Genomic DNA, 12,536 nt, shown 5'->3' with positions numbered 1-12,536 from the left:
TAAGCAGCTCTATTATACCATCTCTAAATGCTTCATGTGGCAGTAATTGTGCACCAAAGGTGGATTTACTGCAGAATATCGCTGCTTACGATAATAGCCCCACAATACAAAATAAGCTTGAGGCTTAGAAAACTGATCCTCCTAGATCTTTGGACAAATGTGTGAGCACTTCCTAGGAAATGTCTGTTGTTTTCCTGCTGGAGTTGCCCTTACCAAGTGTTCATGCTTCAAACTTGGCACTATTTTTAAAGAAATTCTTCCGCCTCTTTTTGAACAGTAGAGTTTATAGAGCAGCACTTGGATAGAGCACTAAATTATATTCCTAATCAGTCAGCCCTTTTTATCCAGGCACTACCTCCGTCCCAGAATTGACTCATACACATGTGTCTCGTGAAGCTCTGCCTCAACCTCTTGCTCAATTTAGAATTGTGACAGACAAGTCTGCATCAGAAATCAATTGTGCCTATTTGGATGTTGCTCACTTGACTTATTCTTTTTGCAGGCTTAATAGCCTAACCCTTATTTTGACAGGCTCGAAAGGTCTACAGGTTTCATTTTGCAGACATAAAAAAAGGTATTTCTTATTTTGAGACTGATGCATGCCTTTTCCTTGATTCTTGCTATGTTCTAAAGTTATGCTCTGATAGTAGCCAAGATGTTTTTCAGCTTAAAAACAGTGATTTGCTTTTTTTCAAAACATTTGGATTTTAACACTTTTAACTTGGATCAGATTTTGACTGGAAGAGGTGCTTGGATTGACCCCAGTTCAAAAATATTTATGGGAGATTACATAGTTGTTGACTTTAAGAGCACTATACATTAGTAACTTGTCCCACTACAAAAATTGCTCTCCTAAATGTAGTCCTATTGAGGTTTTATAAGTGGTATTCTTTTATCGACCATCAACCTTGCTTAGCCATACAGTATGTCAAACTTCTGGTGCCATCGCCTCTGCGCTTCCCAATAAAGCTCTACCCTTGTACAACAGATTCCAGCCTTTAACCCCTTGTCTGCTGATGATGGAACCGCTCCGTCATCAGCTGCGGTGGCGCTGTGCTGATGACGGAGCTGTTCCGTCATGGTCCGCTCGCTGCTCATGCGCGGCGCGAATTCCGCGCCTGCGCTGAGCGTTCTATTGAGCGGGGCGGGCCATGACGGAACCGCTCCGTCATAAGCACAGCGCCACCGACGCTGGTGACGGAGCGGTTCCGTCACCAGCATGCGGCCGCCCCGCCCCCTTAGCACTGCGCCGGAATAGCCGCCGCACTGTATAGACACGCCACTTTCAACAATATCAACCATAGGGGTATACAAGTGTTTTTTGTAAACAAGTAAAGCGTTCTGCCATTTAATTGGAATACCATCAAAACAAAATATCTCTGCCTGTGTACATCATCTATAGTGCTAATCGTCCCTAATAATAATAAAACATGAAACGCTGGCCTTCAAATTGTAATCCAGAGAAACACAAATACCAAAAGATATCAGGTTTATTCAATAAATATAATATTACAATTATATGAAGACATACTATACTCTAAATAACCCTAGTGCATCCTACACCACACACACAGACGCACACACACACACACACACACACACACACACACAGACACACGCACACTTGTTTATACAAAACCATACCCATACAAACTCAAACGTTCTGAAAAATAAGGGTTCACAATTTTCCAATTAACAATATACATACATGGAAACACAGCCCCCCTCCTCACCAGATGTGCCAATTAATAGCTCTGTCAAGTCAATTAGAGTGGAGAACGTGAGTCGATTTCAGAATTAATCAACAAGCGAGCAAACAGTTGATAGTACAATTCATTTTTTTGAAATTCAATTTTAACTACACAGAGGGGGAACAGCAAATTGACAGGGAAACTCCAGCGCCGACACGCGTTTAAGTGGGTATACCTTCTTCAGGGTGCAGTGATCAAAAACAAGCAAGGGAGGACGGACGTGCCTTGGGAGACAAAAATTAAAACACACTATGTAGTACAATACAGTTCTGTGTGCCATGAATATGCACAACCAATATCCAGCACAGCTTAGAAAAAGAAGGCACAGGAGAAGGCCAGCTGAGTATTAACCAGGATAGGTAAAAGAGACCGTGCACACATGGACGCTCAATATCCTGCGATTCTGGGCAAATCACTTAATCTCCCTGTGCCTAACAAAAACAATTAATGTGTCCTTCTGTAACGAAACTGGTGCTATGTAAAGCGCTCTGATACCCGATGTCTTGGATCTAGCTCGCGCTATATAAAACTCTTTAAAAAAAAAAAAAAAAAAAAAAAGAGTCCTCTAGAGAGAATGGACTTAGTATTGGGGTCAATGTTGCCAGATCATAAATTGAAGACTGGGATAGAGTTAACGTTCTCCAGTATTGTTGGTTGCGGGTTTCGATATATTTTTGAGGTTGCTCCTGTTCTTGATAATAACCTCGCTGTTGCTGGTTCCGGAATCTGGGGTGAAAGGTGCTCCTTCTGTTCCTTAAAAAACGATTGTTTACAAGGGTCCTGTCAAATTGTTCTTGTCGTGGTTGGTAATTAGGATTGTGGTATGATGGGCCCTCACTGTCTGAGTCAGTAGTATCAGAGAAAGTCGTTACACGTCTGTTTTGTACGAACCATTGTGTGTGTGTGTGGTGTAGGATGCGCTTGGGTTATTTATGGTATAGTATCTACTATGTCTTCATATAATTGCAATAATATACTTATTGAATAAACATGATATTTTTTGGGATTTGTGTTTCTGTGGATTACATTTTGGAAGGCCAGTGTTTCATGTTTAATTATTATCAGTGACAATTAGCACTCTAGATGATGTAAACAGGTAGATATATTTTGTTTTGATGGTATTCCTTAGTTTCCCCTGTTTTTAGGTCTCGCCTGGCGAAAGCAGCGCATGTGTTGCTCTCGCCATGGAGAGGACCTTTTGCAATCAATTCTCCTGTGGGCTTACGTGCACGCGTCTGCATGGACAAAGATGGCTGCTCTCTCCATCTGTCCAAAGCAGACAGCATGCGCGTGTCCGTAGGGACTGTGACAATCCCACGTCATTTTGTTGCCATAGAAACAAAAATGCTGCTTTGCGTGTTTGCTTTTAATTAGCGTGGCCTTCGCGCGATTGCTTTCGTGATCCTTCACTTTTACGGCCACTTGTTTACATTTGCAAAATCTTCGGAAAATACCAACTTGTCGATAAAGCATTCTGTGCAGAGAGTGCAGGAGTCAGATTCCATATACCATGGCATGGGCCCCCACAGGTCAATGCTTGGGTTGGTTAAGGAGGATAGTTTAGTCTGCTTTTGACCGATAGTCAGATGCTTTGCCAAACAGCACAGCAGGTGAAAATCCAGGTTATTCAGACACAAATGCAATGCCCCTGGATAAGCACGCGAGAAAGATTGATGCCTCAGACGCACGCTCTAAACTCAGCTGCTTTCTTGAGAACTAACGTGCAGCCTGCCTTACGCATCATGTGCCGGCGGTTATGAAAAACAGCTGGAGCATAAAAGGGGATTAGAACTGCTGTAAATATTTGTGGTAGGTTTACAGATTTACTTTGCACCAGACCGTGTGAGCTCAAACTCGGCTAGAGGCCTTTGGAAAGGAATGTTAGGATTTTATTAAACACCTATGCTTGTAAAGAAGGGCAGGGGCATAGTAAAACGTCAGGCTTCTGAAATGCTTTTATTTCAAATGTGTCCATATCTCTGACTTACTTGCCTTTATTTCTGTTTCGGTCCCTGTGTATAACTTCCCTGGCCTCTCTCCACTCACAAAGCGAAACATCGGTTTCTCAAGGCCGTTTAGTTGAAAGGGCAGTGTGTAATAAGCCTGCTTCAGATAGGAGACTCCCCCAGTCCTGAGAAGGCTGAGGCCACAAGATAACAAGCCAAAACGTTTACAACATGTGACTTGAACAAGTCTCATGACTCTTGGGGAGGAGTACCACTTTCCTGTCCATAAACCACGTCCCCCGACACTTGCTAGGGAGAGAGTTCTGCTGGAAGTCATCCAAAACATCCAGAGGGTAAAAGGATGCAAGCTTAGGGGCATACATCGCGCCACTAAATTTACTATTAGGCAACCGCAGCGTTTTCCACATAAACATTGATCTTGACACACCAATCACGCAATCCCCCATTTGCTGCATATAACAAATATTTGAACAAAAAATGCTTCTTGTTCAAATGGATTTAAAGTTCTTAACATCACTGCAGATAAAGCTTACATTCACACAAGGCAGGATAAAAAAGTTGCCATTTTAACTGTTGATTGACGTAAGCATGCCTTTTTGGACGGCAACTTTGCCCAGATATCCTAATAATCATTATCTCTTCATCTGTCTTCCTCTTCCCAGTCAATAACCAGCATTGGCATAACCAATAGGTCTTGCCTTTGGGACCTTATAAGTGTTTAGCCATGCAACAGTTAATGTTGTTGCACCAAGGATGTTGTGCTGGATAACTAAACTCTTAAAAGGTCCCAAATGCGAGACCTATTGGTTATGCCAATGCTTGTTCCTGCCTGTAATAGTTTCAGGGGCCCCCTTCTATGTGAGTGGTTATATTAAAGATGCTGTCAAGCTCAGTCGTCTTTTATTGTGGGTCTCTGCATGGTATGATTCAGAGCCCAAAGTTGTCTTACATAAAGATGGCAATGGAGGCTCTTGGGTAGGTAGTTTTATCTTTATTTTCTAATCCCTCTATTATAAATCAGACACAGCCTGGTTCAAGAAGTCTTTTTAAGATAGTAGATGCGTCCCTACAGAGTCAACAGAACTAGAAGGCAATATGCCATTTTGCAAACCACAAATGGAAAAGAGCCTGTTTTGTTGATTATCACAAGTAGTTGGTAAAGAGCCTTACAGTCCAGATATAAAATTGGCTCTATACGCCAACCAGGAGTGTGGAATTCCTAAAGCCTAACGCCCAGGACATATTGTTTGGGAACAAGGACAACACGTTTTCAGGTTTATTTTGTCCTTGGGACAAGTCGGCCCAACCTCCTGCAGCACAAACCCTTTGACTACCAATTTACAGTACCACATTATGGACCAAGGAAGGGAAATGTCTGCAGTTGAGGTAATATTTGTGTCATATGTTAACACTGTTCGAACTTGTATTTATGGTTCATTAATGCAAAGTCTTTATTATTAGGGTGGGCGCTGTAAAAAATGTTGTAACCTCTGACTGCACTACTGTCAGTGGTTCTAGTAAAAAAAAAAGGTGTACAAACGTATGAAAAGTTCAACAATACGAGGCTGCGTATAATGCTCTGAGTGCTCTCTGATTTGAGGCAAATATTTGCAGAAGCTTGAAAGCAAGATGGATGATTCTTTGCTTTCAAAATAAAATGTTCACCAAAAAATTAAATGAGAAAAAAATTCTCTGCTAACCTACTGTGAAATTTAAGGTACGTTTCTTTGAAACATCCTCCAGTAAAATGCGTTGAGGTATGCTAGTGATCCAAAAAGTATTTATAATAGAAAGTCTATGTAACCAGTTTCAACAAGATTATGCGAAACATGAAAATAAACGAGCATTGGCAAAGACAATAGGTAAGAAATTTGTGGTCGGTCTTTTGGTTTTGTCAATGCATGTCTTGTTCTGACATGGCTTTTGTGAAACGTTATTGTTGTGGGAGATGCTGGGCCCTTAATATTGTAACAAACATTGGCAAAAAGCAAAAATATAATTTCTTCTCCAAAGTACATATTGTCATGATAGTTCCGCGGCACTGAACAAAACTACTTCAGTGACATAAGCCGATAGATGGATAAAGACAAAGATAAAACTTGTATAAAAACAAAAGAGTACTCATAATTTGAGTAAGTAAAAATAGTCCTCAGGCTATAGCCCCATCCGCATGATAACGCGAGCGCCCTCGCCACTTTCATTTTATTTTCGGGCTCGGTAGCACATATATAAACTCTTCCAGAGTACATTAACTTTGGACTTTTTCACTTATGACTACATTAGGACCTCTCATCAGCCTCTCTTGGTCCGTCGAGAAGCCCTAAGCCCTCCGAATTGGGTAAGTGCGAACCAAGACACTAATGCATGTAAAGCATATCTGAATGAATGCATGTATGAATTGTACCGCCCCTGAATGCATACCAATATGTCGTTTTGAACCTGCAATAGAGACCTTCTCTTTGTTCTTATTTAATACCTCTGACTATCCCAAATACTTAATTAAGTTTAGTGGGTAGAACCTGGCACTAATGTTGGATGTCACTTAAAACAGGAGTGTTACCACATATGAGAATGGTTGACACTGAGTGGGGACACCATTTTTTGTCACAGCATGCACACAAGAGGTTAAGCATGCAGCGTTATAGACTGAGCACCTATAGGATATAGGATCTAATCTATAGTAGCAATTGATAATATGTTTTTTCCACAGATGGAGCCTGGCATCACAGAGATACCTTGAAACATACACGAGGAGAAGCTACTCTTCCCTCGCTACATTGGTAGGACAGGGACTCCCCTTCCTATATACTCCCCACACATAGAGGTAGAGTGTTCCCAGCCCTGAAGAAAGTCCTGGACCTTTATGGCCACCTGTATGGACTGAAACATGTCGGCACTAGGGTCATAGGACCATAAAAATCCAAACAAGACCCATTTTTATATATTTTTTAACGACCCAACCAGACCCAGTAATAAAGGGAAACCAGGGGCCTGATAGAGGTATTTTATCTAAAAAAACCCCATCCTTCATCTCTCAAAGAGCTACCCAACACTGTGGCTGAGCCCACCTCGACTTTTAGGAGTCGGGGTGACCCGATGATGAAGCATGACACCACTCGGGTGTGTTAGGGTAACTAAAAATAACAAGTTTTTTCCCCCCCATATAAGTGGACATGACTAGCAAGTCCAACATACCACTAGTGTGTAGTCATTTAGCCCCCACAACCACACACAAGGCCTAATTTCTTTATGTGTTATACTACCTAGAAACTATTCTCAGGTTTAGTAATTTTTGGAGTATTTTGTTGTGATAAAGTAATTGTAAGGAGGATATACTTCAATTTTTTTTTTCCTCCTAAAACCCCCCCGGTGCTCTGGATATTATACCAGAGACCCCTTGTGTTACAGCATTTACAAAAGTAGACCAAGAAATTGTACTCCTAGAAAATATTTGTGAACTGTATTTTAGCACGAGCAATATGCGTGTGTAGATTTGCTCATGCCAAAATCTGTTGATCGTTTACTAGTTCACTTTCCCTCCAACCACTTTTTTCCCAATCCTGGAAGAAGTTTTACTTATGACCCTTGTCAAGAGTAAATTTAAACTTTTCTCAGCATGGGAAATGATAATAGAATAGCTGGTTAAAACCCTTAAAACATGCAAGTAGTAGGTTTGTATAGACTCAAATGGTATTCCAACCTTCGGAATCTTGCTTTTGCAGAAAGATGGCAAAATAAGGAAACTGCTAGTATGCATGCCCTACAATAGTACTAGACCTGCCATAATCCGAGATACTGTAATCACTGCTCTTATATAATGAGACTGCTGCCATAATTTGTCGCCGCACTACATGGCATGAGAGGGACAATTAGATTTTTTACAGGACAAGTAGATTTATGAAGCAACCTGTCCCATCGACAACTAGATATTTGATTAAATCCACACTTTTGGCCACCTTCTGTTCTTTCATTTGATATTGATTGATCCTGCCTATGTGACTTGGTATCCGATCAGATACTACAGTGCTTTACATTTTATAGAGAAAATGTTATTGTGTGTATATATGAAAAGATTTTTAGTTCTGTTACCAGATTGCATAATTGTAAGAGATGTAGGCCAGCATTATGTTTTTTACAGATATTAACAGGGACAGACGCATGTTTTGCTTTTGGGTCCTTAATCAAAATCAGCAGTGCATAATTGTAAATCTGTGCTTCTTTAAATGATGTTTACTTATCTTTTTAGAAAATCTATTTTATGTATATATAATGTAATAATTGAATATTGTTTAATTGATTGATTGCAGTTACCTTTAGAAGCACAAACACATTATGGAATTGGTGCCTCTTGCGAAAACTATACTCAGTTACAATTGCAAAAACCGTGGTCAAGCAGCTCTTGCGAAAACTATACTCTGTTAAAATTGCAAAAACAGTGGTCGAGCAGCTACCTTCTGAATATGTACTTCTAAATCTTCTTTTTTTCTCAGTGTACGTTAACAGTCTGTTTTTACAACTTAATATTTAAAGGAGCTCCTGTTTACAGACGTGGGGTAGAGAAGGCTTCATATGTAGGTCCATGTACGTTATAGGAAATCAAATTATGGAAGAACTACTTCATGATAAACTAGCATAGTTTTTAAGATCTCACACCCAGTCTTCCTTCATCTGTGGAGCTCCCAGGGTTTCCCTTTTCCCTATTTTCAGTCTTTACATTCTTCCTCTCTGGACGCTTTTCCGTGTTCTGGAGCTAGCCTTTTCCTCTGCAGGTGACATGCATATTTACTTCATGTTATATGGTCCTCAGACTGATCTCTCCTTATTGACCTTACTGTAGAGTATCCTGGAGGAGAGGATGAGGCAAAGTAATTGAATCTTAATGGAAATAGTTCTTCAGCGGCTGCATTTCGTCTCCACTCTTGTCCCCCAGCTGTGGTCACAAAGTGCCTTTTGTCGAGTTGGCCAGAGGCCTACATGTCTTCCTGGATAAGGACCTCTGCACAGAAACACACAAGACAACATTGTGATTAACGGAGTCTTTTTTTGATCCGGGAGTAGTTTCAAATACATCACACTTTCTCTACGTGCTGCTGCTGCGGGCCGTTTCATAAGGCCAAAATGTATTCCACCACCCATAGAATCTTACCAAATGAAACTAAGGTGAGACTAATTGCTCACCTTGGAAAATGTCCCTAGTGCTGAAAAGCTTCCAGTGGGTTACTAGTGAGCAAAGAGACTGTGCTAAGATTCTTTGTCGACTCTCAACACCAGCAGCCAGAAGAACAGGCCACAGAGATATGTACTTTCCTGGTTTGGTCCACAAGCTTTGGAACTGATTTGCATACATACCTGAGGTGTACTAACCATATATTGATGCAGGCTGTCCAAAATCATCTTTTCATAAAATCCTCCCTTTCCAACGTTTTTTTCTGCTATGTCCTACTGCAGGTTAAGGCCTTGACGCAATTTGATTCGTAGCATGCACATTACAAGTCACTTAAATATATTTAGCATGTTCAAAGATCTCCATTGACTGTGACAAAAACACAATGTCGTGGACTAACAGCATTATCAAATAGGGTTAGTTACAAATGCACTTTTAAACTTCCTACTATAGCCCAATTTGCTTTTTCCTTATGTTTTGAACCCTTAAGAATTGTAATGTTTTCTTGAGTGAATTTGCAAACATTCTGTTTCTGTTGTAGCCCCAAAGATGAAGTCACTGTCGCATTTATAAATCGTGATGGGGATAAACTCGTAGCAAAAGGAAAAGTTGGAGACTCACTGTTGGATGTAGTGGTTGAGAAGAATCTGGATATCGATGGTTTTGGTAAGTATAGAATTTCAAATTCATATGTTTTCAGTTTCTTTAAGACGCACATATCTTATCGGTTTGGGAATCAGCGAACTAGCAGTTGATTTCAAAACACAACAATAACCTGTATTTATAAAGGGCATGTTCACCTGTGACTTTCTTGGCAAATGACTGGTCATGGCTTATTTTTTATATGTGATTCCAATGGTAGCTTAATGAAGCAGTCAAAACTTGCTGTAGGGTTGCCAAGGGTTTGTGACAATAGACAGCATGACACAAATAATCACAAAAAATAAAGATTGAATGTCTAGACAGTGTTGTGTTTTTGAAAAAGCCATAAAACTCTATAGTTCAAAATTAGGTCAGTTAAGAATTGTGACTAGAAGGCTCCTAGTACTTTTTATTTCTAAAGGATACTTTTGCCTGTGGATTACTCACCTTTTCAATACCCCCTGCGTCAGCATTCGCAGGAAAATTCTTTCCTAGCTCACCCACGTCGACGAGGACGTGACAATGAACATGCGCTGCTCATGGCACCATGCGACGTCATCGAAGCCACAAAAGGACCTTGTCGGCGTGCTGACGTCGGTTCCCTTTTTTCCACGCCGTTGACGCTTAATGGTTTTTCTAGGGGCTCTCCATTTTCAACTAAGAAAACTTTGCATCTTTTGATTGTTCCTGATGGCTACTTCTAGGAAAAAGGGATTTAAACTCTGCAGTGAGTGTGGCGGGCATATGTCTATCACGGACCCGCATGATGACTGCCTTTGGTGCCTATCTTCGGACCACGACGTTGAGGAATGCCAAAGCTGCAGGAATATGAATCCCAAAGCGATTAAGGAGTGTGAATTCAAGTTGTTTATGTCCAAAGCCAAGAAGGAGAAGAGAGGTAGGAAGAGGGCGAAGTCTTGGTCTTCTTACACTTCGAGGTCGAAGAAACATAAGAAGTCCAAGAGAAGACATGCCTCTCGACATCGTTCATCGAAGGCCAGGGTTTCGAGGTCGCCGACTCCAGCTGAGTGACCTCGGAGGAAGGACTTTATCTCTCCATCTCCTTCACCTCAGGCGACGCCGGTATCATCTCTGGCTGCGGCTTCGCCGGCTTCGGATGCTTCTTCGCATCATGAAGGTTCACCGGCTCCAGCAACTTCACCGGCTCCTAGTGAGTCCTCTCCGGTCCATGTGACTTCACTTGTGTGGGCGCCGTCCCCGACTCTGCAGGCTCCAGTAACACCTCAAGTGACTCCTCTTCAGGAAGGTACGGATCCATATCCTCCTATTCCTGCTCCTGGGTCTGATTCTTCGCATTTCCTTAATGTGATGTTTGCCAGGTCCTCTACTCCATCCAGCGCGCCTTCAGGCCCTGTAGGTCCTTTGGCTTTCAACCTGGGTGTTCCTCAGTTCCATCCCCAGGCTTCTTTCATGCCATTCTTGCCATCGACTCTGGCTGGGCATTTCCCGGCCCCGAGATCTTCAACACCAGCTCCAAGGACTCCTAAGGCTGCTAAGTCGGCGCCACTTCTAGTTCGATCGACGTCGAGGTTCGAAGCCGAGGCTCCGCCATCGACGCCGTTGATGTCATCACCGCTGCCACATGTGACTCAACCGACACTGTTACCTAAACAACGCTCCTGGAGAGAGGCGCAGAGGCTCCTCGAAGAGGAGTAATATTTACAAAATCAGGAGGAAGGAGAGGTTGTAGACTCTATGGACGAGTTTGAAGCCTTCATTAAGCTAGTGGCCTCGATAATTCTCCTGAGTATAATCTTCCATCTGCAAGTGGAGGTGTTGTACAGGACATTGCACCATACCATGTGGTTATAAGGAAGGCGGCTGATTTATTGGGCCTTAAGCTTCCCTCAGCGGAGATAAAGTCCAACATTCTAACAGAAGTTTTAAATACATCAACTTCTGAGCCGTTGCTTCCTTTTACAGATGCTTTAACAGAGCCAATCCTGGACGTGTGGCAGAAGCCTTTAACTGCTCCGGCTGTCTCTCGTTCCATCTCGAGAAGGTACAGCCTGCTCCTGGAGATCCGGCTTTTTTGTTATCGCATCCGACGCAGGAGAGTTTTTGTCCAAGCTTCTTGTTCAAAGCAGTCGTTAGGTTCCTTCCCTACTATCCTGGGTGATAGGGATTCTAAGAAGATAAGCAAGCTGCAAAAAAGGTGTTTTCATTCGCTAGTATGGCTCTTAAGTCCTCTAATGCAACTTGCCTTCTTGGACGATATATCCATGCTTTAATGGATTCAGTTGTACAGTTGGCTCCGAAATTGCCTGAAGAGGATCGTGCCAATTTCTTAGAGGTCCTTACGGATTCGCAGGCTGCGGCACATCAGGTGATTCAATCGGGCATGGGCACTGCGGACTCTGTGGCTCGTGTGTTGGGGTCTTCTGTGGCTGCAAGGAGACAGGCATAGCTTAGATCATCTGGTTTCTCTGCTGAGGTTCAGGCTACTTTGCTGGATTTGCCCTTTGATGGGTCTAAACTTTTTGGTTCGAAGGCGGACTCCGCCTTAGAGCGTTTTAAGGAAAGCCAGGGTGGGTGTTCAGAGGACCACTTACTGCTTTTACAGCAGGGGGCTCTTACATTGCTTCAATAAGCTGCGATAGAGGTGGTTCCGGAGCAGGAAAGGGGTCAGGGTTGCTACTCCTGATATTCTCTGATCCCCCAAAAGGACGGTCGCTTGAGACCAATCGTGGACCTCAGGATTTTGAACCTTTACCTCAGGCAGGAAAAGTTCAAAATGTTGACCGTGGCTCAAGTTCTTCTTGCGCTGCAACAGGAAGACAGAATGGTGTCCATCGATCTGCAGGATGCGTATTTTCATCTTCCCATCCTAAAGTCGCATCGGAAGTATCTCCGGTTTACGGTAGGATCGCAACACTACCAGTTTGGGGTTCTTCCGTTCGGTCTTACTTCCGTTCCTCGAGTCTTTACAAAGGAGATGGTGGTGGTTGCGGCTCATCTCAGAAGGTCAGGGGTTCCTGCTTTCCCTTACCT

At 42.4% G+C, this 12,536-nt stretch overlaps 1 protein-coding gene across 1 annotated transcript in view; it reads left to right on the top strand.

Moving 5' to 3' along the window:
* The window catches only part of FDX1 (ferredoxin 1), a 182,287-nt gene that overhangs the window by 43,752 nt on the left and 125,999 nt on the right, over positions 1-12,536 (top strand). The window contains exon 2 of the mRNA XM_086935224.1: positions 9,424-9,548. Coding sequence (XP_086791350.1) covers positions 9,424-9,548 — 125 coding nt within the window. The remainder of the gene's footprint in view (positions 1-9,423; positions 9,549-12,536) is intronic.

The sequence above is a fragment of the Lissotriton vulgaris genome, chromosome 8 (genome assembly GCF_964263255.1).
Source record: "Lissotriton vulgaris chromosome 8, aLisVul1.2, whole genome shotgun sequence".
Classification (NCBI taxonomy): Eukaryota; Metazoa; Chordata; class Amphibia; order Caudata; family Salamandridae; genus Lissotriton; species Lissotriton vulgaris.
The sequence above is the reverse complement of the archived record's forward strand: the minus strand, read 5'-3'. Positions and strand labels throughout refer to the sequence as shown.